This window comes from Cydia strobilella, chromosome 11, assembly GCF_947568885.1.
Source record: "Cydia strobilella chromosome 11, ilCydStro3.1, whole genome shotgun sequence".
NCBI classification, from domain to species: Eukaryota; Metazoa; Arthropoda; class Insecta; order Lepidoptera; family Tortricidae; genus Cydia; species Cydia strobilella.
The window spans coordinates 12,251,300-12,279,280 of NC_086051.1; the positions used below are offsets into that span (position 1 = coordinate 12,251,300).

General features: G+C 35.6%; 1 protein-coding gene across 1 annotated transcript; it reads left to right on the plus strand.

Moving 5' to 3' along the window:
- LOC134745194 (uncharacterized) lies at positions 1-26,722 on the plus strand. Its single transcript, XM_063679190.1, has 2 exons — positions 1-376; positions 24,551-26,722. Exons 1-2 carry the CDS (start codon positions 222-224, stop codon positions 24,861-24,863), a joined length of 468 nt encoding a protein of 155 aa, XP_063535260.1. The 5' UTR covers positions 1-221; the 3' UTR covers positions 24,864-26,722.
- Positions 26,723-27,981: the final 1,259 nt, after the last annotated feature.

Genomic DNA, 27,981 nt, shown 5'->3' on the forward strand with positions numbered 1-27,981 from the left:
GCCGCCAGCTCGATTCCAGTTCGCGTGCACCGGCGACCGAGCGCGGTCAAACTTATAGCTCCTCGGCACTCGCGCTGATAAGCCGGCATTCGGCAATTCAATTTCACTTGGCTCGCTCGAGTTTTCCGGACTACATTTACCAATTTGAATTTCGTATTCGTGCGCGCCATACTCGAAACTGTCGGGTATTTTTTTCGAATTATACTTTTAAATAGTGACGGATGAGTGAGTTTTCGTTGTCTAAGCTGTGGGTGCGCGAGGAAGCCGCCATGGAGAGCTGCTATAAGCTATACACTTGGATCAACCACACATTGCTGATGCTGCTGATACAGATCTTCTGGAAGATGAGCCAGATATCGGACTATTTCAAAGAAAAGTAAGTACCCGCGCTATTTCTCGGCATTTCCCCTTTATCAATGTCGTTTACAACATTATCAAATGAATGTACTTAGGTAATACCTACGAATAGATAGATATCCATATTCCTCATCATTGAGGATAACAAACAGTTTAATTATGGAAGTTAAGGTTTTCTTATCTGAACAAGTAACAGTTAAAATTATACCTAATTTCCATTTTTAATTTTAATTTATAACCGCCAAACCGCCATCATTATTCGGTTAAAAATAAAAAAAATGTGGTGTGGTTGTTTGATTTTTTTTTCCGGTTAAGTATCAAGTTATTATAATTAGCAATTTAAACAGATTGCGGCGGGATTGCAAGCGAAACCAGGGAAGCGATTTATGAATTCCGGTCACTCAATTTCGTCACTCGAAAATCGGTGGAAAACAGTGAAATGCAAATTTTTGGAATACGAGCGATAGAAATTGGGAATCAAGTGGTATTCTATTGACCACTCGTTTTCAATTCTATTAGTAGAATTTTAATGCCTATTAGAGACTTCTTTTTCCGAACAGACTATAGTGGAAATATTATTGACGAAATACACGAAATCAAGCGGTCGAAATTCAAAAATCGGCCCCCAGACCTTTTGCCTTCAGGCACGTGGGCGAAAGTGTTCATTCCAATAATAAACTTGTTCCTTAAGTAGAACCTCGATAAGTAGGCGTATTCTACTACAACTTCAACCGACTACGAATGACAATATTAGAGTCGGACCACGCTAATTTATAGGGACATGTAGGACATGTAGGTATGCATTCTTATGCTGGGGCCACACTAACGGGAAACGCCGGGAAACGCGTTAATTCGACATTTTTCAAACGGCCACACTGGGATTATCGCGTTAATAATCGGCGTTTCCCGCCGTTTCCCGTTAGTGTCGCCACGGCATTACTTTCAAGTTTGTGCAAAGTTAGCGTGGCCAGAGTGTCTATTCCTTGGCCAATCACCAACGCTTCTTTGTGATTTCATATTAAAGCTCTATACAATTCTACGATCGGAGCCTGAATATTTATACGAATAATTCCATTTATACTCAATCTATTCATAAGTACCTAAGTGCTGCTTTTAGATTTTTGGTTACCCGTGTAGTGCAGAAGCTACGAATAGTGTATTTTAATAGAATATTACTGTAATTCATTTTCGATTTCAGTGGTGAGACTAGTACAATGAATACCTATTTGTTGTAGATTCTAATTCTAACTGATCGTGATCAATAGCCTTCGAACTCAGTCTAAATGCTAAGGTAACTCTGAACGAACTAAAAATAAATTCTTATCCATCAATTCTGTACCGGCTCGCTTGTCAGTTGTTATCTACATGCAACAGTCTTAACAAAACGGGCATATATCGGAGACCTATTTTTAATGACAGTGGCCTAGTGATCATTATTAATTAACTACTTAGGTACATAATCAAACTAAAACAGTATCATCAGCAGGCATCGTAAACTGCGAGCGAAATCCATTGAAGTACTAGGGTTGTTAGTTGTTACAGGTTGTCATTTCAATGGATTTCGCTCGCAGTTTACGATGCCTGATCATCAGACACAAATTCTAATTACAATCTAACGGGATGACATTGACAAACATTCTTTTATGTTACTAGACCTGAAAATAGATTGGAACTGTCTGTTGCCATAGGCTTCAATATTTGTTTTGCTAGACGAATTGGTCAAGCGGTGCTTGGTGCTGATTACGACGAGACATCGATTCGTACAATCAAGAACATTCTCACTATAGGTACGTACTAATCGACACCAATATGATCAAACTTTTTAAGCCCTTTTACCGAATCATTCTTTGGGGAAGGGATATTTATGAAATAATAATAAATAACGAAAGTGCAGGGAAATAGGACATTTTTAATTGAATGGAATTGTTATTCTGTCGAGTCAAATGGGGCTCCTGGGTTTATTGGCGTTGAGGACTGGCCTGCTGTCATACCTATGTTGACTTTAGTGTAATGATGAGAAATGTAAACATCATAGTTGTATATGTAGGGTAGAATATTACGCCTCCAGACTTTTGGCGCACCGACTCCTAAGATATCGGTTAACCTACGACCATTCGGGCAAAACGACTACGTATCATTAGAATCTCTTTTGTCCCATTGTCATAGTACAATAACTAAAAACAATGAATGTGCAAGTCCATTAGTCCAGTGAACAATAGGTAGGTACACAATTTGTATAATGCTGGCGATTAGGATAATCGTCAAGATAAGATAAAACAGGCTTCGAGATAAAATGCAAGATTTTTGGCATATTTTGTTCGACTAATAAGCCTACAATGCGTAAGCCATTGCGCATTTGGTTTTTATCTGTATTAACATGCACGGTTTAACAACGTGCATACAATTTGCAAATGCAATATAACGCAACCGTAAATATGAACAATTATTAAAATGAATGATGAATATAACTATTTTACAGTAGGTACATCTGGTGCTACATTACGACACCAGGGCTATAACCGCGAAAATCGAAGTTCGCAAATTGCGGGCATCTTTCTTTGTCAGTCTAATTACGCGTTCATTGGAGGAAAAGAGAAAGATCCCCGCAATTTGCGAATTTCGGCTTTCGCGGTAGCCCCCCAGGTGCTATAATAATTTCATTACGTAACGACGTCGAAAATTTAAAGGGTCATATGTAACTGTTTTAAACGTTTTACGATACACGTGCGAATAGGTACTTGTATCATACATTACTATTATAAAACCGACTAGGAAATTATGATACAGATAAGGAATAGAAAGTAGTTCAGTGAGAGTAAAACTGTATTCTGAATGCAAAATTACGGGGCAGCTAGGTAAACTTTAAATAATTATGTACGTATAAATAAAAATGTTAATGGTATACTTACCTAAAAACTAAGATAAAAAATAGAACCAGCAAGCAAATGCACTAAGAAAGAGTAGTTAGTAGTTAGGTACGAGTAACAAAAATGTATAAAATAACACATCTATATTCTATACCTGAATAAATAGACAAGAAAAGAGGCTATTAGATATTCAATAATTTGTCAGAATTACACGAAAACGTGGTATCTATCAATCACCTCTTTCCTAGGCAAGAAAAAAGCGATAGGATAGAACGTCTAAAATAAACTTCCCGTTGGGTATAACAAATGAGCCTATACAACTCAACTGGTATTTTTATGAGATCGTATTGTTTTTAAAACTTTTTATACAGCTTTTTATCTCCTTTCCACCCACAGAAAATTTGTTATAAATTCAAACGTAACGTGTGCACAAAAGTCAGATTATTCTGACTTTTTTGCACACGTTACATTTTTAAACGAAATCAAACAATATATTTAACTAGCTTTTGCCCGCGACGTCGTCTGCGTGGAGGTAGTAATTTGTGTAGCTTATTTTTTATCCAATCTGCTTTTTATCGATTTCCTATACAAACTTCCACCCCCCTTTTCACCTCCTTAAAGGACGGCTTCTGGGATAAAAAACCGGCCAAGTGCGAGTCGGACTCGCGTTCCAAGGGTTCCGTACATTACACAATTTAAACAATGTGTTTTTTATGTGAAACGTGAGTAAAATGTCATTAAAAAACCCGTAGGGATCGGATCAAAGACTAAGTAATTAAGTCCGACTCACGCTTGACTGCAATTTCTAGTAGGTTTTCCTGTAATCTGTAGGTAAAGATCTATTTTGTGTATTTTTTTTTAAATTTTAGACCCAGTAGTTTCGGAGATAAGGGGAGGGGATTGGTCATTTGTTGCCTATTTTCTTGAATAACTTCTAAATTGTTTATCCTAAAATTATAAAAAAAAAATATTCGAGATTCTCACAATGAGCTCTTTCATTTCATATATAACACGATATAGTTTGAAAAACTTTATTTTTTAATTTTCTCATTTACCCCCCAAAAGTGGCCCCCATGTTTAAAATTCATTTGTTTGCATTACATGTCCGTCTTTGGGTCACAAACTTACATATATATACCAAATTTCAACTTAATTGGTCCAGTAGTTTCGGAGAAAATAGGCTATGACAGACGGACAGACAGACGCACTAGTGATCCTATAAGGGTTCCGTTTTTTCCTTTTGAGGTACGGAACCCTAAAAACTACCCTATGTCCCTCCCCGGGACCCGGGACTCAAACTATCTCTATACCCAATTTCAACTAAATCGGTTTAGCGGTTTAAGCGTGAAGATGGTAACAGACAGACACACTTTCGCATTTTATAATATTAAGTATTAAGTATGGATTAAGTATGGATAATCTTCCAAATTACTCACAAATCGTTAAGATTATGTTTATCAACGAGTTTTAAATGACGAATGAACATGACTACTCGTTCAAAAAATAGGTAGGTATTATCTAGTTAATAACTTAACATCAGCCTTCGTAACATTTGCAAATGACAAACATTAAATATGTTTACGCACCAGTGTCATACTCATACCTATTTAACAAAACTAATGGCTAATTTGCGTGGCCTTTTAATAGATATGTTAATAACATATATTTCAGATAATGGTTATGAAAAGATGTTTTAAATCAAGGTTTCGAGACGGATTTACGTTGCAAATTATAAGAGAAACGTTAGACTTGACTTGTTCAACGCCAAGATAAGATGTTTGCAATTTTGCTATTCTAGTTTCCTTCCGCGTAGGGATTACTTCCTACTTTAGCTACTTTGTATTAACATTGCTTATGCTGGCATTTAATAGCACGCTGTATGACTTATTGCTTCATTCGATAATCTATTATGCAAGTGGATGGACCTTAGCCGTGTCCCAATAATACGTGCGTGCACGCAACTACCTCGTACTGACCTTTGTATCGCCACCAAAACAAGTAGTAAATGTAATTGAACTTAATATCAAAATGCAAACGGATCATTATCCCTTGCCACAATAGTTGGCAGAAGATCGGAATTAATGCTGTAAATGTAGTACTTTGCTCCTTTGTTTATTTTAAATCAGAATTTGGGATCGTAGCGGATAATAATTAGGTGCTACACTACATATAATATTTATTACGTATATAGTATTGTATTCGTGTGCAAAGTAAATTATCACCTTGCTCGCACTAGCCAACTTTGTTAACACATGCTAAACTTTAGTAAGCAAAGCAATGCAACATGACACGTAACATGAAATGTCTCATGCAATGCATCAGCCGCGCATCGATAAAATACTTATCAACAAACATTATTGACGTATTCGCTTCGCACCTAGGTAATTTAGTGTCATTTTAATACTAAAATTATTGTGCTTAGCACCCGAACATTGCCTATAAAGACGGATTTTTGCCGACCAAGACAGAAACGGGTAAATTTTACATGGGATGATTGGGCATGGGATGATTGGGCATGGGATTTTGATTTAACAGGACATCGTTTTTAATCTTTATTTAATTGCGTAGCTATCGGCGAACACTTTTCGGATTAAGGTGAAGAAATGTTGGTATACACATTTATGAACTCGACCGTAGGTTATTCATCTTTTCGGATCAGACGCAAGAGAATAATAATATTGACGTCTATACAGTCATAAAAAACAAATATGAATTAAACAATATTTCGCGTCGCATTCGACTCAATTTTTTTTTGCGTAGCATAATGTAAATAGCATAGAAATAAAGGACCCAATGCTTAATATCGATATGAAATAAACAAATACAACATAACATGTCTGACAAGCTTCGCAGGCATCGTGCATGACTGCATTATAAAACCTCATATTAAATGCGCACTTCGACACCTGCATCGGCAATATCATGGCCGCCGTGACGTCACCAAAATGTATCAATTATTTGTATAAATTCGCTAGCAAAGTTTGTACCAATGTTTCTAGGCGACCGAGCGGTCAATTCACAACCGGACACATTATTTATTAAGCCTTCTTGAGCTTACCGTGAGGCTTAGTCAATTTGTGTTAAAAAATGTCCTATAATATTTATTTATCCTATTATGTTTGAAAGTTTTTGAACAATCATGCAAAAACTGCTGAACGGATTTGTGTGCATTTTGGCACACGTGTAGCTTATAACCTTCAAAGAGACATAGGATACGTTTTTTCCGGAATTCAACTCTTAAGGGGGTGAAATGAGGTTTGAAAGTACGCGATGGTAAGCGTCTTCTACTCGGACGAAATCGTGAGTAAGTAATAGTTATGGTTATTTATTGGCAAGTACTGTCCTACGCCTCCCTCTTCCACGCAACTTTGTTCCGGGCAACATTTTGGTCAATCTACTCGACAAGTCTATAAAGACAGCCCCTCTAATGGTTGCCATTGCCACAATGTTAAGCTACACTTCTATGGTTGGCACTTGGCAGTCCTCAACTGTGCATTTCTCCAGAAACTTCCTGCCTCTTACAGCTAAACTGTGGAATTAACTGTCGTCCGCGTTATTTCCGGACCAATAGGACCTCAAGAAAAGAGCGTACACCCATCATAAATGCCGGCAACGCGCTTGAAACCCTTCTGGTATTGCAGGTGTCCATGAGCGACGGTAATTGATTACCAATCACGGGATTTGTCTGTCAAAAAAAATTCCTAAGGCCTTCAACAGATCGTCGGTCCAATCTGTGCGAGGCCTATGATCCTTTAGCGAGAAGTATGAATTGATACCTACTAATATTGATTTAAAATTACGTTTGGATTAGATTGGTATCGTGCGTAGTTAATCGGTCCAAAGTACAATTTGAGTTTGTTTACATTAGGTTATGAAATAATTTATATTGATACTATGTATATGTACGCGGTTAGTCTTTGATTTAATGTTAATTAAGCATTATTGACATGCGACTGATTGGACTTTAGCTGTATCAGAGACGAGTTGGTTATTTTCTTATGTAGGTATATCAAATAGTACGAATCGATCAATCAATCGTTTATTTGCAGATAAAAACATAGTACAGTTTATGCAAATAAATTTTTATGTTACATTACACCACCGGTAATGTCAACACACAACTCAAAAGAAAATCCAATACAATTAAAAATATATCGGCAAAAGCGACTAAAAATAAGAGTGAGTGAAACCGTACTGATCTAAATATTAAAAATATAGTTAAAAATAAATTCAAATTAAATTATATAATATTCTGAACTTAACGCATTCACTGCTATCAAGTTGATAGTATCAACGCATATGTGCGTTCACCGTCATACAAGTTTGTTACTTAGGCCACGCCCCGTGCAGGGGATGCGTTAAGACCTCACTACGCGGAGCGTAATGGTCATTGGTGGTAGCGGTAGCTATTTCAAAAACAACGAGAAACGCGAATTTGCCGATTGACAGTTTTAAATTTTTACTCGTCCTCGGTATGTGTATATGTATTATGCATATGAACGGTTGCAATAATAATAGAGCGTGGGTAAATCACATAAAAATTGACTTGTCTTTGATTGAATGTTTGTTCAAAGCTTGAAACAACAAAAAGAAATAAGAAATAATCAACGTGGTTGAACAATGACTAAATGTGATGTAAAGAAAATTATTCAGAAAGACATCGGTATATCTAAATACGTAGTACAATAGCGTTAATAATTAAACTACACAGGTATTATGAATAATGAGGAAATACTTGTGAAGCATGGCTAGGGGAGTCATATTAAGCTTCTTAATAGGTATAGTGACATACCTAGTCTACCTTATTTTACTAAAAACTGGATTCAAAGATTTTTTTAAATCGGCTTGTTTCGCCCGAGAATCGAACTGACAAAAAATTCAAAAAAAATAAACACGCTTCTTTATTCTACTATTCGCGTACAGTTAATGTTAATGATAACATTTCTCCCAGAAACATCCTTACGCTCGTCTGTGGTACAAAATATCCATAAAATCTAATATTTAGTACTCAAACTCAAGAATATTTTTAGACAAGCAAAAAAATTAAAAATCTTTGAATAAGATAAAAGAATGTTTCCTTTAAGTAAAATGAGCTACCTATCTACAAATTCAAACTCAAAACTAAAACTAACAAAATAATAATAATAAAAGTTAAAGCCTACTCCAGTAGGCCCTTTCGCTCAAGAGGCTTCCATATACAATCAAAGTTACCTCCTCATTTCTAAGCCTACTCCAGTAGACCCTTTCGCTCAAGAGGCTTCCATATACAATCAAAGTTACCTCCTCATTTCTAAGCCTACTCCAGTAGACCCTTTCGCTCAAGAGGCTTCCATATACAATCAAAGTTACCTCCTCATTTCTAAGCCTACTCCAGTAGACCCTTTCGCTCAAGAGGCTTCCATATACAATCAAAGTTACCTCCTCATTTCTAAGCCTACTCCAGTAGACCCTTTCGCTCAAGAGGCTTCCATATACAATCAAAGTTACCTCCTCATTTCTAAGCCTACTCCAGTAGACCCTTTCGCTCAAGAGGCTTCCATATACAATCAAAGTTACCTCCTCATTTTAAAACGACATGCTTAAATTACCTACATGAAACTTGGCATGAATATTTACGTAACATATATCTATGTCTAGTGCTAGTTTTTATTACTATAAATTGCTATACCTACGAAGAAATTAGAGCGAGTAGGTAGAAGTTTTGTATGTTAATAAATAAATTAAATGAATATTAGGGGACATCTTACACAGGTCAACCTAGCCCCAAACTATGCAAAGCTTGTACTAATATTTATATTCACAAGAACGGTTTACAGCAATTACACTTGCTACTATGCTAATTACTTTGCTAAGTACTATGCTAATTAATTGCTCCATTAGCAAAATGTAATTAAGTATATATATATATATCACATTTTGTTAATACATTATCGGTTACCCAGTCATATACACTGTCGTACGGTCATTTACTTCACTCTCACAGTAGGCGAGGCACCTGTTCTGGACGTTAGCCTAGGCCAATGATCAGCGAAGATAATCTTATTAATCTATGGGTATAGGTGACGATATACATACTTATATACATAGGAAACACCCATGACTCAGGAACAAATATTTGTTTTCATCACAAATAAATGCCCTTATCGGGATTCGAACCCAGGACCATCGGCTTCACAGGCAGGGTCACTACCCACTAGGCCAGACCGGTCGTCAGACTTCTATTCGCTCTAATTTCTTTCTATTACAATTTCTAGCAACAAAAACTAGTTGCGTTACGCCCATGGACCAGACATAGATAAATGTACTTGAATGTTCATGACAAATTTCATGTAATTACAAAACGTCGTTTTATAATGAGAGCGTAATTTCGATTGTATGGCGGCAAATAGGTTTGTGTAACTCTTAAATATAAAAAGAACACATTGTAAACCATCAATACCATCATCCATCGCATGTACGTTATTAAGACGAGCAATGGAAGTATCTCTGTATAAATGTACATTAGTATTAAATCGCCACGGTACCTATCTCCTTTACAGTGCATTAGAATAGGCATATCTTATTTAAGTAAGTGCCCGTTTGTATTATAACATAGCACTCATAATTATCTCTAGTCTATAAATAAGTTTCACTTGCACTGCAGTCTGCACGTGTATGCTCATAAGTCCTAACTGATGTACTAGATGTCCATTAGGAGGTACCATTTTATAGAGAACGCACTTTTTTTAGGGTTCCGTACCCAAAGGGTAAAAACGGGACCCTAAGACTCCTCTGTCCGTCTGTCCGTCCGTCTGTCTGACTGTCACCATGCTGTATCTCATGAACCGTGATAGCTAGACAGTTAAAATTTTCACAGATGATGTATTTCTGTTGCCGCTATAACAACAAATACTAAAAACAGAATAAAATAAATATTTAAGTGGGTCTTCCATAGAACAAACGTGATTTATTTGCCGTTTTTTCCGTAATGGAACGGAACCCTTCGTGCGCGAGTCCGACTCGCGCTTGACCGTTTTTTTTTATGATATAGGAGACAAACGAGCAGACGAATTGCCTGATGGTACGAGTATAAGCAAATTACCGCCGCCAGCCCGCTCATGATGCATGAGCCCGCAAAATGAAGGCTATTTTGCGTGCAAAGGTATATTATGGCTCCTCTACACGATGCATTGGGCCATCATACTGGCCCACTAAGATGGGCCAACGTGTAGAGAGAGTAGTGGTGTCGGATGGCTTAATATGGCGCGGCAGGATGGCGATGGGATGGCCACGGTCTCGGTTTTTCATCCGCACATCAAAGGTTCACCCATTCCATAGTGCGTGCTCTTGACCATCGCATGGCCATCTCGCTGGCCATCGTGTAGAGGAGCCATTATGTTGATCTTTAATTGTAATTCTTTGTTCAGTTAGCAAAAATTGTAGCGTCTAAAACAACGCGCCAAAAGTATCTGTCTTTTCCAAATAGAGATACCTATATCACGATCACGACGGTTCGCGTTCACAGTCAGATACGTTACTTTACTTACTGTGGATGATGACTGTTCAATGTAAAGAAAATTTTAAATGGCTTAACAATTAAAGTGCGTGACTGTACAAAATTGCAAAACTCTTACTCTTATAGATGATTACTTTCGTCATGTCCGTCTATCCGCCTGTATGTCACAAACATTTTACCTCAGAAATTACGTACCTACTACCTACCTGACACTTTTTGTCCTTTATTCCTGGATGAAAAAAGGTTCTAAACGTATTTTATTATATAAATACAGTGAAACCCGCTTAAGATTCTGAAAGGACCATGCCAAGGACCAAAAAATGCGGCATGCGTATTAACAGTGAAAAAATGTGTCGTTTTCAAGCTAAAAGGTACCACTTTGTCGTTTGCCATAAGGACGCTCTGACAGGTTATTTCATCCTTATGGTAAGCGACAATATGGTACCTTTTACTTGGAAACGTCACAAATGTTTTTAACTAGTCGCAGGGGCCAGCGTCAAATGTCATTATTACACGGGAAATAGTATTAAACGTAATTTTGTTGATATTGACTGCACCTACCTTGAATGCGACCGCGTTCCATGACTGCATGAAACAAGCATCACTGATGGCACTGATAAAGATCTGCGGCACAAAAACAAGCATAAAAAACGTTTCACGTTAACACACCGTGTTCGAATTCTATAAATACTATACCTACATAGATCTCGCTTATGTTTTTTCAAAGGCACGTGTGGCGACATGGGTGCGAATCGCACCATGCGATTTACATCTGATTGAGTGCAGTGTTGTGACCAATCTACTTAGCCCCTGAAACGGCATCAGGAGGTCGTAAGAACGTTTTTACCTATAAATGAAAATAAAAACAAAATTTTCGTGAGACACAGACATATTAAATATATTAATAACGGGTCACTAACGTATTTTAAGTCGAAAAACGCTCGACATGTTTCACTGCGTACCGAGGAGTGTCAAGCTCCTAATGACACTTTAGATTTTGATGAAAATCTTCAGATTTTTTTGTATTGCCACGAAAGTTGGGAATAAAGAGGGCATCATATGGATCTTAAGTTATAAAACTAAGTGCTCTGATTATTGCCTATGATCTGTTATTTTTGTTTAATTTTTTAGCGGCCACAAGCATTTGAGATCCGTGTATGATAGCCATACGCGGATACAAATCGTTCCTATAAGGAGTATAAGGCAATAAAGATATTAATATACCAAGCAGCTTGAGTCAAGCGAAGGTCTCGGGGCTAATAGGGTTATCTATCAAGAGTCTTCCTGATAGCGTATACATATTCTTCTTATCAACCTTTGTTATTTACTTTGTTTTATACTTAAGATGGACTAATTACCTACCTAACCCTTATACTATAACTAAGAACAGCTGTAAAAAGTAATGAAATAAATTCATTTGTATTTTTTTTTCGGTCTATTGGTAAAATTTAGTTTCTCAGTGAATTGGTGTAAACTGTAATGCCATGTCAATAAATAATCGTTATTTGTTTTACAAGAGGGCAGAGTTGTTGTTTAATCTCTCGTGCTAATATTGATACCCGAGCAAGCGAAAGATTCCAAAATTGAACCACGAGAGTAGCGAGTGGTTCGAAAAATGGAATCTTGAGCGTTGCAAAATATCAAACAAAATCAAAGCAAATGGATTTAAAATGAATGTTATTAAATATTTAAATATCGTTCAAAATCATTATTTAAAAGTCAATTATATCAGCAAACACAAAAAAACAACTCAAAATTTGCATTTGATTACTTTGCCTCGCATGTAAATAAAATGCAACTTTCTTATCAGTTTTTAAAGAATCTAGAGAGCCAGCTGGTGTGGTGAAAACAAAAATTTGCTGTATTTGTCAAAATATTCGTGGTGCAACTAGAATCTATAATTTAGACCCGTGTCACCCCCCTCCCCCGTCTCTTCAACCCTCATGTAGGTATTTAATTCCACAATACCTTTTAAATTTTGTGGTTGGAAAATTAAATGAAAATCCCTGTTGGTATAAGTAGGTACTCGTAGAAAAGGAAAACAGATGCAAAGCAATATTTACGCAAGTGTGGTGAAGTGAGGTTGGTCTGGTATTTTTATGATGATTAAATGAAAAACTGAACGGCAGATATTTTTGGTGCTTTGCGAAATACCGCATGTTGTTTTACATTTCTATATATTTTCTATAGAAGAATTAGTAACTATTATACTATTGACAATATTGACATGAGTCACGATGAGGAACTTTGTCGGCACTAAAGATATATTTAAAAATTAAAAAAAGACCAAATACAGGGGGCTCGGCCCCGAATACGATTTCGTACCTTTTGGCGTCGAGACCCTTGTCCCGTGGGGTCCGAACGCATCTACACTATTTAAGGAATTGCCCAAAGAATAGCAGACGCCACCGGTGATCGTAGAGCTGGCAACTTCCTCGCACAAAGCATAATCGCATTGCGATAAAGCATCTACGGCACCATGCGGCAGGGGAATATTTAGGTTTTAATAATAATAATAATAATAAAATACTTTATTGTGCACTACAAAGAAAAATACATGTTACAAACAATGACAGGACATAAGTGAGTAGGTAACAACAGGCGGACTTATCGCTAAAAAGCGATCTCTTCCAGACAAGACTTTTTAGTTATTTATTTTAAGATTAGTAGTATTTATTTTTAGATTTCGTTTTTAAGTTTTATAGGTTAGTTATTTAATTCTGTTGTATTTATAGATATATTAAGTTTGTAATTAATTTAGAAATACAATAAATGAAGAAATATTGTCACGATGTCACGTTTTACTTCCGCCTTTAAGGGTGCAGGTTAAAAATTAGCTTTTCATTAGGTAGTATATAATGTCTTAACTTAACTTTGTCTTGTCTACCTACAGGAAAGACGCGAATGAGTTAAACATACAATAAAATGTGTATGACCTAACCTCAACTTATTACAACCGATTACTAGGAACTCGACAAAACCCGATAACTTAGTGTCATCTGAGAAAATAGCGAATATTCCCAGTTAATAGTCTTTGTCTAGACTACACGCGTGCAGTGATTATGTGCTGTCAGATAGGTAACGTTGCAACCTAATTGTGTTCGGGTGTGCTAGAATGGTCTCGATGAGTACTAGTTGCATGTTGAAAGAAAAGTACAATCAGCGATAAAAGCTTGTATCAAAAACGTTTTTTTTTTACAAAAAACTTTTTAATTGTTAAATTAAATTTCGCAGTTTAAGGAACGTCGAACTAGCCAATATGAAATTATTACTTTCTTATGCTTATGTAAGATTTCAGATTGTTATTACTTTATTATGTAACTGATAAACTCTGTTACAATATAATATTGCATATCGTTATCCTAATCTTACTGCAAATTATCGATAACAGCGACTGCGCACGTACCTATGCCCCTACAATTTTTTTTTATATAGGGTGGGCCAGTGATAAATTCTCTTTTCTTATTGACGTATTTCGTTAAAATGCATTTATCATTGGCCCACCCTATAATTAATCAGCGAACGATAATTCATACTAGGTATTAATTAGTTTAAAAAATAATCATTTGTTGCGAATTATGGCATTTAATCAATGTTTGATTTAAAATCTTTATCAATTTCAATTTCTTTGAGATCATTAAAATTAAACTGATATTTATAAAATGAGAAATTTAAGTATTTTGAAAATAAGTTCAGTTAGAGAGTTAGTTTTTAGCTTCGGTTCTTGAAATATTGAATAAAACCTTAGGCACAATAACTGAATAACCAATCTAATTAAAAGTAATTTATTACTGTTTTTAATTAAATTTTCCTCGGCGTTCCATTTGGCACGTCCGCGTAATATCTTAGTAATAAGAACATTTATTACACTTATTTACGCCCACACGAGCTAATGGTAGTTACATCTTGAAATAGCCCTCACGTCATCATCAAACGTTTTAGTTGGGAAATAACAAAGTTATGTTACGATTGTTGAACTTAGTGTTTTAAGTTGGGTAAACTACTAATTAAATGACTAGCCCTGTACAGTCATTGGCCCATATTTTGGTAGAAACTTTACCACTGCTGGTATGTCTTTAGTTTTTTTTCGTGAAAGGACATTGCTTTATCTGTCTCTTTGAATCTTTGCGGCAGTAGAGCGCCTTATCAAGTACCGACAAAAAGTACAATTTTGCCTGAAAACGATACATGTTTCTTTTGATTGTATTGATATTCATTGATTGTACTAGATGTATAAAGACTTAGACAAATTCGTGGTTCGGAATTGACAGTTAACCTAGAAGGCGCTATACGGCTCCGTACATTATGCGGTAACGGTTGAAAAAAGTTGACGTTGACAATCCAGTGAAGGTACAAATGGGGTCGGTTGGCCGGTCGAAGTTTTAGCAGATCGCACCAGCATCTTGTTTTTTTTAATGCCATGGATGCCCTTTAAGCCAAAATCTCATAGAAAAAGGGGCAAGCGATGATGGCGCCATCTATGCAAACCTTTGACAGTTGCCAACCCCATTAGGAAGCACGATTTTTTTCTAACTAGTCGTTGGTGTTTGTATTATTGTAAAGCCAAATTTTTGTCTTCAATCCATATCTGTAAGAATTTATATGATGAACTAATGATAAAGGTAATTAAATTTAGCCTTAAAATTCCACTGTAATCTCATTTCTATTAAAAAAAAGAAGGTTAATAACGCGTGTCTTTGATATCAGTTGATTTTATTTGATAAATTTCCCTTGAATTGATGCCATATATATATTTTGGTACCAACTCCGAGACTGAAATGGTGCCTTTCACACGAGTTAAACACTACTTTTCATTTCCAATACGCGGAAAGTAAAATACATGTGCATTTAAAAAAACACGGCTAAGTATAAACTTCAGTAGTATTTCTTGAGGGTATTTTCAACAAACAATTAAAGTAAAAATATCGTTATTCATGGAATGGGGAGTGGGGATTATCAGAATGGAAATTGTACAACAAATCAATTTAAAACCAAAAATGTAATTGCTTATCGTAAAAAAAAAAGAAAAAACGTATTTAGATAGTACAGTGCTCTAGAGCAGAAACAAAGTTCAAAGTGTTTTTATTTGTGAGTATATGTCAAACTGATTACAGTGGCGGTAAATAAATATTAACATATCGTTTTCTGCACACTTTTTAGAACAACAACAACAACCCACTTTCAGAGCATGAGAAATGAAATAGTTATTTGTTATACAAGGGTGCAAAGTTGTATTTTACCCGCGAGTGTTTCAACACACGAGAAGTAAAATACATTTGCACCCGTGTGTAACACAAAACTTTTCCCCTCACTATAGCGAGGAAAGTGCAACATCCACAGGCGTTAGATCATCTTCATCACTGGAGTCACTCATTTTTTTACGACAATATGATATTATAACAGAAAACTCTGGAAGTTGTGTATTTTTACGTGTCGGAGTCGGTGAGAAAATTTTTGTTGACAATGTTGACATTTTTCTGACGATGCGTTTTGAAATTGCATCGACTCACCTTGTGCATTCAGAATTACATTCAACATCATTTAAAAAAACAAATGTTTCTTATGGAATTTGAGGTTTATGACTTAAAATCATTAAATAAAGGCAAATTTGGTATTTTTGTATTAAATTCTCAAACCATTTATTTAATGATAATTAATATAGAATGAACCATTATTATGAGCGTTTTACGTTTTGTTATCTGTCAAAAGCTACTTAAACACGCTCCATCCAAGGTCAAATTACTTTCCCCACTAGTGGATAAAATGCGTTTTTCCCCGCTTGTTTTAAAGGATAAAAAACGGCTTTCCGAGCTAGTGAGGGGAAAAACATTTTATCGCATCGTTTCCGCTGACATGGATGCAAGAGTGTAGAAGATATGAGTAGCTATATAGACGAAATTCCTCAGCACGATAGGGAACATATTGCCCGAGTTTGTTTATTTATTTCCTTACATCCGCAACCGTCGGTATTTTAATAGTTGAACGTGCTGAGAGTGTTATTATGAAAACACTCTAAAAGAAAGATATATTAGGAGGGGGCGTAAAGCTAGGAAATAAGAAGTGAACAAAAGATATGGCCCGCAACGCGACACTAGCGTCGGAAGATACGTCTATCGCGTGGGTACCATCTCAACTACCCTTAAAATATATTTTTGTTTAAGTTTAAAATTTCGCTCGTCAGATCCCTCGGTTATATTACTAGCTATTTCATATTAAAATTATAAGTACTGCTATGGTATGCAGGGTATACAATTGAAAACAATAAATTAAAAATTAGACAAGTTTTCTCTTTCTATTACAAATATAGCCTAGTCTCATGTGTTCCAGTCCTAGCTCATAGCATTTGCCCTTGATTAAAACTTGTAAAAATTCAATATAAAACTTACAATTTTGTGTTAGTTCCGTCTTAAGAAAATATAATCCTGACGTTTCATTCACCCTTAACTTTTAGTAAAGCGCTGCTAGCTAAGCGCCGCTTAGTAAGCGGTGAGGTGTGGCACATCGAGGTCGTGGGTTCAAATCCATCATTAAACTCGACGCCACCATAGATTCCAATAATCTAACCTCACTTTTTCTCTATTCCGTATGTTTTAAGAAACTAAACAAAGCTAAAAAGATACATCTATATTTATTTTAAATGCTAGAGTATGCAAAAGGGAAATTTGAGTTTACTTCTTTACATATTTTTTTTAGTGGAAATCCGTGGTCTCTGCCTACCCCTCCGGGAAATAGGCGTGATTATATGTATGTGTATGTGTGTGTATATTTTCCATTATTACGAAAGAAAAAGGATCCGAGTGAGGTTAGATTATTGGAATCTAATGGTGGCGTCGAGTATAGTATGAGTTGCTCGCGACTTATATGCGAAATCTTTTTTGATTTACAAGTTTCTTTGCGGTAAAGCAAAAATATCGTGAGAAAACCCGTATAAACTGTGAAGGAATTCAAAGGTAGTGAAAGTTCACAATCCTAAAGTTAGCATGATGGCTGTAGTCCTTGTTAAATGAAATGAGGATTGAGTCCAGCAGTGGGATATACCGCTGGTTACTACAGCTCCTATAGAACCTCCTATTTCAGAATAGGAGGTTCTATAGGAGGTTCTTGAGTTTTTCGGGTTATGTAGCCAAAATGGCAAAACCGGAATCCTTATAGGTAAGTGTACCTAATTGTCGTCATGTCCGTCAGTTTGTCACAGTCGTTTTACACGAAAAATATAAGTTTTTCTTGTTTAACAAAGACACAAAAGAATCGTAACCTCATACTGTTACTACCTATCATCAGTAACTAAATATTAAATTAACTTAAGTCTTTCGCAATATTTAATTACGGTGGGTCGATAGTCTACGTAAAGGAAAATTTCTATAAGTCGCGACATAACTATTCTTGCGCAACTATTTACAGACTGATGATAACAAATATAATAATGATCTATTTATAAATAATGGAACTGAAATGAGATGGTCGACGTCAGTTATCTAATTCTGTCATCACTTGATATTTGGAATGAACTAGTTTAAGAGGATACGGGAGCTGAGATTTAAATATTTTAGAATTTTTTGGTGAATGGTCGTGGATCGTTAGGAGAAGGTCGTCTCACCAACGGAAGCGGCCTAGTACGAAAAGGACAACGCTAGGATAAGCGAAAAATCCTGAATATTGCGTAAAAATCTCAAAAACGAGGCTTCTTACTCGACTGTTTCCTCCTCCAAAACTTAACCAAATGTAACAAAATTATGAGATCTAAATGGTCATGAAATTTGCTTTTTAGGCTAATTGATGTCAGTTTTGAATACCATGCTTCTCTTTGCGGCCTAGTAAATTAGGCCGTTTTTGAAGTGAAGCGAATATTTGAAGTGCTCTAGCGCCAGTAGCGCCTTAAAAAACAAAAATATCACAAAAGCAAAACAGTCCGACACAGATATTAATAATAATAATCTGTCTGTTCTTGTTTGAAAAAATCATTGATCTAGCTTCAAAAACCACGGAGGAAACAGTCGAGTACGTTTGTATGGAGAAATTACCACTCCTGTTGCCTCTTAAGGGGCTTCTAAACGGGCCATATTTTCACTGCAATATGTGGCCGGCAACTATTGGTGTCCCTCTCTTACTTGCATGTTAGAAAAGACACCAATAGTGGTCGGCCACATATTGCAGTAAAAATATTGCCCGTTTACAAGCCCCTTTAATGTTTGAAGTGTTATCATGTTGGCATTGAAAGGATCTCTGTTTCTAGCGCTTTTAGGTATTGAGTCTATTTAATTGAGGCACCTGTTTGAACGGGGACGAGAAACCTACCTACTAGCTATAGCTAGCTTCTAAAAGATCGATCGATTCAATGAGAACAAAGAGGATGCATACCTACTTATGTTAATCGTTGATGGACTGTTCACACTGTCGTCTTTGCACTTTTTTAAGACACACATTTTCAATAGGTAACTAGGATATTTTATCGCCAAATACCTATTCATTATTTAGACCAACATCTGCTATGTGCTTATCAAAACGATTTTAACTAGATATAGCTATATAACGTTGCGTTGATTAATAACAGAATTTAGAGTTCTACGATCACCTTCGAAGTGGTTCATATCTTGTTTGCAAAATTTATTTCAAAATCGGGTATCGAAACGAATTGATTGAATTGATCGATTCAATCAATTCCTAGTAATCAATCGTTAAAAAAATCAACAGAACTAAACTGTGTAAGTGACGATACCTAATTGTATAATTGGGAATTGGGATAGACGTGGGACAGATGTACCTATATATCTAAAGAAAAAACGTGCTGCGCCCATCCGAAGTGACAGTAGTAAGGATAAACAAATGATTAATGAATGGGATACAAACAAGAAAAGTATTTAAATAGAGATGTAGGCCGGTCCGCACAGTTCAAAATGTATGAGAAATCTACATTAATTCTCACATTAGAGATTTTTTGAGATGTGATTACCTATGTTACAAATAATATATTTTGAAAAAAATCTCCACAAAATATGTCAATTTGTTTTTATAAATCCAAATTATTACTAAAAGAGAGAAATAAACCAAAACATCAATCCCCACACTAGAGATTTTCTAATATGCTGTTCTCAGGCATATACTCATTAAGTATTTATATTTTCTTCCAGCTTGGCACAGAAACCTGCCCCCAATAACTTTCTTTATTAAAAAAAATTTTTACATAAAAATAACAACTAATGTGTACATAAAAATTACATGTTAATTAAGCTCTTTATATTTACTATATTCTACAAAAAAATCTCTAACGTAAATGAATCCGTTTAATTACTATTAACCATTTTTGTTTCGATTTTTTTTTTGTTGCTTATAGAAAATGGACACTCGACTTTTGTTTCACCTTCATAAATCTCTTACTCATGTTAGTGTAATAACAAAAAAATTCTCATGTATATGTAATATTGTATGGAATACAACCATAATTATTACGACGTCCAAGCTATTTAAATTACCCACGCAGGCACTAACTGACGGGTACTGATTCACTGTAGAGAACGTTTGATCGACTTCCATATCTCCGTCTCACTTCAATGTTCGCGGTAGACGATCGGTCCGCTTGAACTGCCGAGAGTTCGCGATGCGGTCGACCGTTAATTCTCCCATGACTAACTTACATGTTTAATTTTGATTGCGCGCTTACTTAACACACCTCAGGCAAAGCTCCGATAAAACGCGCAATGCATACATTGCGGCATATATCTCACGTATGTCAGCTATGAGGCTATGACATAGCAATGACAGACAGTGGCAGTTAGTGCCAAATTAGAATACAGACTTTTTTACCAACCATAAAGTTTAGTGCAAAGAGAATTTTAAACTCCTTAGTGAAAACCTCACGGTTTGTGCGAAATTGAGCGTTAAGCTATACTATGCTAATAAAGATGATGGTGTGATTTACGGAAATTAATAATAGATATAATTTATTTTATTGTATAATACATTCCCGTTTCATTTACACCCAATATTATATCTTTTTCCGTAATCAAATGCGTTTATAATTACTGTAACCGTCTGTGTAGTGTACCATAATATACGGGATGGTTTGTCCTCCGGGCCCAAAATCGATGATCCCCTTTGATTATTTATTTTAAATGAACGTCAAAATCCAGACAGGAAATTTGATTTTGACATTTACGGCTACTGCCGTAGCAGTCGACAGCAATGTCGCGCTTCAATATTGCTGCAGTCGACTGCATTGCTGCAGAAAACGTGAAAAAGGTCATTCAATTCAATGGGTAGTAGAGTTATGAGATGAAATGACGCAATAATGAAACTTTAGTTAATTAACAATATTATATTAAATCATTATTACATACTATTTTACTCGCAAAAAGGTTTACTACCAACATACTTCTTGGTGCCCAAATGAAATAAATAGTACATTTCGATGCTAGTGCGGAAAGTATGTCATTACTTCACGAGTACCGAGATAGGTATCTTGGCAAGACTCGGGACGAGTGAAGAATGACATTTCCGCACGTGTATCGAACGACGTTTTTTAACACAGTTGCGAAAAAATAATAAAAACAACAAGTGAGGAATAAAAACAACAAGTAAGGAATAAAAACTTGGAAACTTAAAACGCCGCTTAGTAAGAAAAAACGCCTCTTTTTTGACATGCGTTTCGGCAGCTATTCCTTTAAAGTGATATTTTCCAGAATGAACAATAAATGGGCTACATTGTCCATTTTTTTATTTAGTGCAAATCGCCACACTGTAATTGTAACAAGGAAAATTGTCACAAAAAATTACATAACATTTAAATTTTTTGTAAACAACATTTTTTTTTGTATGGAAAGGTCTAATATTTTTTTCAAAAATGAATTCCTCGTTCCTAAATTATACGAAAATGATATATAAGTTGCCCTAGTTGCTAAGAACAGGAAGAAATATAGCATAGATTGGACTTGGGGAGCCGACCCTTTCACCCCCCTTTTGGGGGGCGTTACGATCTCGTGGCTACCGGGCTGAATCAGTTTTATTTGCCCTAAGGAACAATCAATCGTGCCAAGCGGCATCGCCTGAGACAAAAGTGCATACTCAATGCGCTTACTTACCACTATAATTTAATAATAAAATTAATGGGCCCTGGAGACATTCTTTTATTTTTAAAAAGAACCTAAATTGCATTCAAAGGTTTTTTTTTTTTTCAATTTTGCTTGTCTAAAAATATTCTTGAGTACTAAATATTCGATTTTATGGAAATTTTGTACGACAGACGAGTGTAAGACCTAATGTTTCTTGAATAAATGTTATCATTAACATTAACTGTATCGACGTGGTATCGACTAGTAGAATAAAATAGGGAGTGTTTATTGTTTGGAATTTTTAGTCGGTTCGATTCCCAGGCGAGACAAGCGAATTTCAAAAAACCTTTGAATGCAGTTTTGTTTCTTTTTAAAAATAAAATGAGCTAACTTAAGGTTTTAAGGCACTTTCCCTTCAGGGCCTATAAAAAATTTCCACACTGTATATTCAGAGCACGTCTTATTCTCAACTGTTAGACCTTAGACTAATATAACTTGATCCCAAGTTTCCTTACAATTATACGTAATCGAGGGCCAGGTTCATACTGGTTTCATGTCGCGATGCGCTCGCTGACAAATACCAAGCGGTAAGAATTGCTGACATTTGCGTCTTTTCACTCTCACAGCTCCCGCTACTAAAAGCATCGGATAACAGGATCGTTGAAAAGGGACAAACATATCGTTTGACGTTACGTTACTCTTCTCGTGAATTGTCAAAATTTAAAATTCGAAATTAGCTTTATAATTTGTCCGGGCGGCTATTCGAAGTATAACTAAGTGGACGGTCCTTACTAACCAGTAAGATTCAGATCAAGCATAATAGATAGTTGTAAGACTTCAAGGGTCTATTTATATCTGACACAGCATCCAGTATTCTAAACGTTTTGTGAATAGATATAAAAATTTGACAGCTATCGTTTTTCATATAAAGACAGACACTTAATGCATTGAACTATTGAACCTTAACGCAATGCCATAAGCCATAAGGTATACTTTCCTAATATACCTTGAGGCTAATTCGAACTTTGTTATTAAAGATATCATTTTTTTAATTTGCGTGTGCGTTTCGCTCGTACTAGTTAAAATATGTTTTGGAGCGAGCGAGACGGTCGGGCGAATGATAACAAAATGATATATTATTGACATCTTAAATAAAGTTCGAATTGGCCTCTGTGAATGCCTGGAAATACCGCATACTTTTTAATTTTTTTATGCTGGAAATTGATTTAATTATCAAGAGAAAAATGAATACGTTATTCTTCCATAACTTGTGCAGTTACTGGCAAAAAACTAGAAATGTCCATTAATTGTGCAGAACATTATTTGCTGTTTGTTTCCAAAATCTTGCTGCTATTCTACTAATATAGTAGTGACTCGGGAGATTTTTAAACATGATCGATACAACTACTTCATAACCACCATAGTAAACTTTTCTCTCGGTGTGGGAGTTGCTCGGTCATGAAAAACTTACAAAATAATAATTTGTTTCAATAAATCTATAATTTACATTATTGTCGAGAGATATTCTGACCGTGTAGTCGTATAAGCTTCATAACCCATTCTACAAAAAATATCTTATGTGGGAATTATTGTTTAAGTAGTATAAAAGATTAAAAAAAAAGTTTTATTTCTCAAAAACGGGAACTGATATCAAGTTGTTACTTTACAGACGGGTATTCAATATGATATAGAATTCACCCATGTAGAAAAATTTGAGTGTGCATTTAATGTAACTTAAACTTTATATTGACTCCACTAATGACCAAGGAATCGTTTTAACATTGCATATGACCTCGTCAGGATTTACTTACAATTAGTTGGCAGTAATGCAACGCGATGACCAGCACAATATTTAATGGCTATTTTATTGACACTGTGACCGCCGTTAACGATTAAAACAACCATTTACCTACAAGTCATTATTATCGTACACTTTACAATTATCTTATTACTTCAAGGTATACCCTTGAACTGTTCTTTATCATCGGAAGGCGCCGGGAACGATTTCGATGCTATCAAAGGACGAATGGAGGGTTAAAACAAGTATCTACAGTGTACAGTTATTACAAAGTAATAAAGTGCAAGAGTGTATCAATAATATGTTAAGTTATTTTCGGTGCAAGGATTTTATTGCCGCTTCAAATAAATGAGATTTATTTTAAGCCACATGCATGTTTAATTTTAAACAGTAGTTATTTATGCTGTTCAGGTTTGTTTGTTCATGCCTCCGATGTTTCAGGAAATTGGCAATTACCTATACTATATCCGATGAATTCAGCTGAAAGTGACTGAAGTAATTAATTAAGTAATGAATGTATTGGTGAAGTTTCCAGCTGAATGAAATTAATCGACAAAGTGGCTACTATTTACTCCACATTACTCTAAAATAGTTTTATTATGGCAGCCATGTAACTATTGTCACTGTGACGAGTCGATTAGCCCAAGGTCTGCTCTTAACGAATGTCTCCACGTGCAGTGGCAATTTTCGGCTCGACTTCGTAAACAATGACACAATTTAACCAGAAATATCCTAGTGCACCTAAGTTATAGCAACTGGATAAGTTTCCCTCGGTGAAATTCCATACATTTACCTATCTACTTTAGTCGATTTCTATAGAAACAACGCTTCTTGTGGCTACGCAGAAGCAATCGATATTTTTTTGCCCACATTTAGGTATTTTTATGACACAAAATGGTGATCTGCGTTATTGGAAACTCCTTCGTAGTTATAACTAAATTCTGTGTCTTCTTGACCGACTCTTAACTTCAGTTTTCCTTCTTTCCAGGTCCGTAGAAGACTCGAAGAAAGAAACAATATTCACAGTAGCACCTCTCACAAAGGAGTCCAAATTCAGACGGCACATAAGGTCCATGTCGGACGTCCAGAGCAGCACACCCTACAAACTAGCCTTCAGGTCAAGACAGGGCAGCACACACACGCTCATGTACGACTCCGACACGAGAGCCAGACGGATCCGGTCCTACAACCTCCACAAACAACAGGAGTCCTCCGATTCTAGCGACTACGTGGAACCGAGGAAACTCCGAAGCATAGAACACAACATACTTAAGCACACAGATTCCATGAGAATCCTATAGGATCTGACTTATTTTACGTTGAGGCTGTACCGTCTAGTTACACTAGATCGGGATCATGTCGGACTTGGTACTGTGTTCTATAGGACCGGATAGTTGTGCTGCACAAACGAGGGAGGGCCGGCGTGATTCTATGGAATAGACTTTTGTGATTCCTTTTATGAGACTGTGATGAGGTAGAATATTTAGTTTTTAGTTAAGTCAGTAATGATAAGTATTCTAATAGAATACCAATAATGTGATTTAGGGAGTACGATAGTGATACCATTTTTTAATGATGATAATTATGTTTAAGGATGGTGTTAAAAAATGAATAATGTTGTATTGAACAGTTCCACGAAAAAGAGAATATACCTACTTCTTAATCCCCTTAAATTTTGTAGATTGAAAGAAGATATAATAAGATATATTTCCTAAAGGATTTTACTTTGTAATTTCAGTTCTAACTTAATCCACATTTAAAAAGTTCGAAGGGAGCTTTATGTTTTGTGCCATGATGTAGATTTTTTAATATTTATCAAAATGTTAGGTACATACTCGTACTTATGTTTTAAAAAATCTGTTCTTTTTGATGTCTGACTTAGATACAGTTTACTTTTTAATGCTGCCTTGATATTTTTAGATGCCAAAAATATGGTATCCATAATTGGGTAGGTACAGTCAGCTGCAAAACATGTATTGCGATTTAAAAATAAAAAATAAATATCAGGCTTAAAATATGTGAAAAAAAAAATGGAAATGTAACTATTTGTAGCTTACTGTACCTACTAATTTCTTGCAATATAATTATTTAATAAGAGTTAACAGAACTGATTTTCATTAGTTCCACAAAAATAAGACGAATGTAATAAAGGATGCCTAATATTGTTTTCTTAAGATCTCTAAATATATCTAGATCATTTAATTTACCTATGTAATTTAAAAGTTCTAATCGTTTGTGTTATGTAGCTGCCTACTTATATCAAAAGATTATTTATTAGTGATAAGTAGGTACTTATCTAGGTATATAAAGATATAAAAAAATGTGACCACGTGCCTTGTAGGTGACGAGTATAAGTAATAAACACTATCTACCTATCTGTATATTGTATTAAGAGGTAACATTGTGCCGCATTTGCACTTGTAGTTTTACTTGCGTATTGCGAGGAACGAGGAAACATTTGAAAAAAACGAGACAGTGATAATGTTTTCTCTTTCTGAATTAGGTATATCTGCGTCACTACTTAAGTGAAACTTTTAAGTCTAAAGCAGGGGTTCCCTGTGCGCCGCCGTAGACAGTATAGAGGGGCTCCGTGAGGCAATCCACCTCACCAGCCTAGCTATTAGGTTAGGGCCTACTATTCAATATACTCTATGGTTAAGGCGCCGCCGCCAAAATTTTAAACTTGTGCGCCGCGGACTGAAAAAGATTGGGAACCCCTGGTCTAAAGCACATCTACACGAGCTAATTTGATTTTAATTCAGCTCGTATGTGGTGTACGAGCCTGGTTTCAGCGATAAGGCCGGAATAGCGCTAAAGCTTCGAGTTAAATTCCTAAACCTTTAAGTTTGAAGTACATTCTGGTGTTCACCTACCTACATTTGTGTAAGAATGTCCCTAACTATAATATTTATTTATATTTATTTATTTATAGTATAAGTACTTTTTGAGGTTTATTTAAACTAAAAATAAACATATCAAAAACGCATATCAGATGGTGACAGATATCTATTGATGATATTGATTTTAAATCTTAGTTTTGTTTAGAAAAATGAGCGTAATGTTTCCTCTTAAAAGTTTGATCTGAAAAGACCTAAGATTGTATTAAACCCACGAGTTAGGTAGCGGCTACAGTTTGTTTTAATTTGTTTTTTAACGATTAAATTGATAAAACGATAAGCAGTTGTTTTTTTCTATATACCCACATGTTATTAATTCTCGACTTCCAGCCGTTACCAGTCAAAAACATTTAAAGCCTTATGATAATTGTCAAGAGGGCGCTATTATTCTCATTTATATGGCAACAGTTCAGTATAGTCTGAACAATGCGGGTTGGCAACTCGTTATTTTGACTTACATACTTTTATGCACCGTAACCAAAATAATTGTCGGTAGGTAAGTACCGATTACGATGATACGGTAAAAAATTGTCTTACCGTATAAAATTCATGTATTTTCTTACGTATCACACATATAGGTCAAAATCGTCTAATTGTATCTTCTTTTTTATTTTTGGTTTGCTTTTCTTTGGCAGCCTAATACCTAGAAGGTCGTTCCTCCTGAGAAGTAGGAACGACCTTCTCTCGTAATCCGCGTAATAAATGCCTCTGATTTCCCTAGAAATTTTATTAATGACTGCAGATACTTAATATTTAATTTAGTCGTAACATACCAGATGGTGTGGCTACTATTAGCCACACCATCAGCTCAGCTTAGCTCTATAGCTAAAAAGTTATTTCGTCTATCATGTTACTATATCCAAGGGAGTCTTCCCTTTAGGCGTCTGCCTACATCCAAGATTAAATTACCAAAAGGCCACCATGATGATGATGATGATCATATGTTACTAGGTAGGTAAAAAAAGGTAGGTATACTCCGTAACCTTACATCTTAGGTTCTGGTACATTGTCAATTAACAAGATTGATCGTCTCCAAAGCCCATAGTAAATATTTGTTACTGTATTTATTTCCTCGCTTGTATACCATAACACTACAATAACCAAGTTGTAAAAACCAGACTATAATGAGTATAATGACATTTTGATTTGTTTACCTGTCAAATCATAGGTGCACTCCTCGGGTTATCCATAAAAAACTTGACGTTGGCAAAGTGCCCTGGCAGCCCTGGCAGCAAAAGCCATTCTAACAAACAGAAAAAACTGATGCTGATTTGGAAATGTTTCGTAGCGAAATATTTTAATTTCCCGAACGGTTCATTTCCAGCAGTTTATTATTTACAATGTTTCGCTCTTAACTATGAATAGTTTTAGGCATTTTTTGTCATTTATTGTTTAATATTCAACACTTAAGTATGATTCAAGTATGGATTCAAGTAAACCGCCACAATGACACTGACAACAGTGACAACCAAGTGACCAACTATAATTAAAATTATTGCTAGTGTAAGAAATTAGTTCCAAT

What these genes read in the sequence shown, in the direction of transcription:
- LOC134745194 (XM_063679190.1), top strand. Translation starts at nt 222, where the DNA reads ATGAGTGAGTTTTCGTTGTCTAAGCTGTGGGTGCGCGAGGAAGCCGCC. An exon ending in TCGGACTATTTCAAAGAAAA is followed by an intron (nt 377 to 24,550) that starts GTAAGTACCCGC and finishes CCTTCTTTCCAG; the next exon opens with GTCCGTAGAAGACTCGAAGA.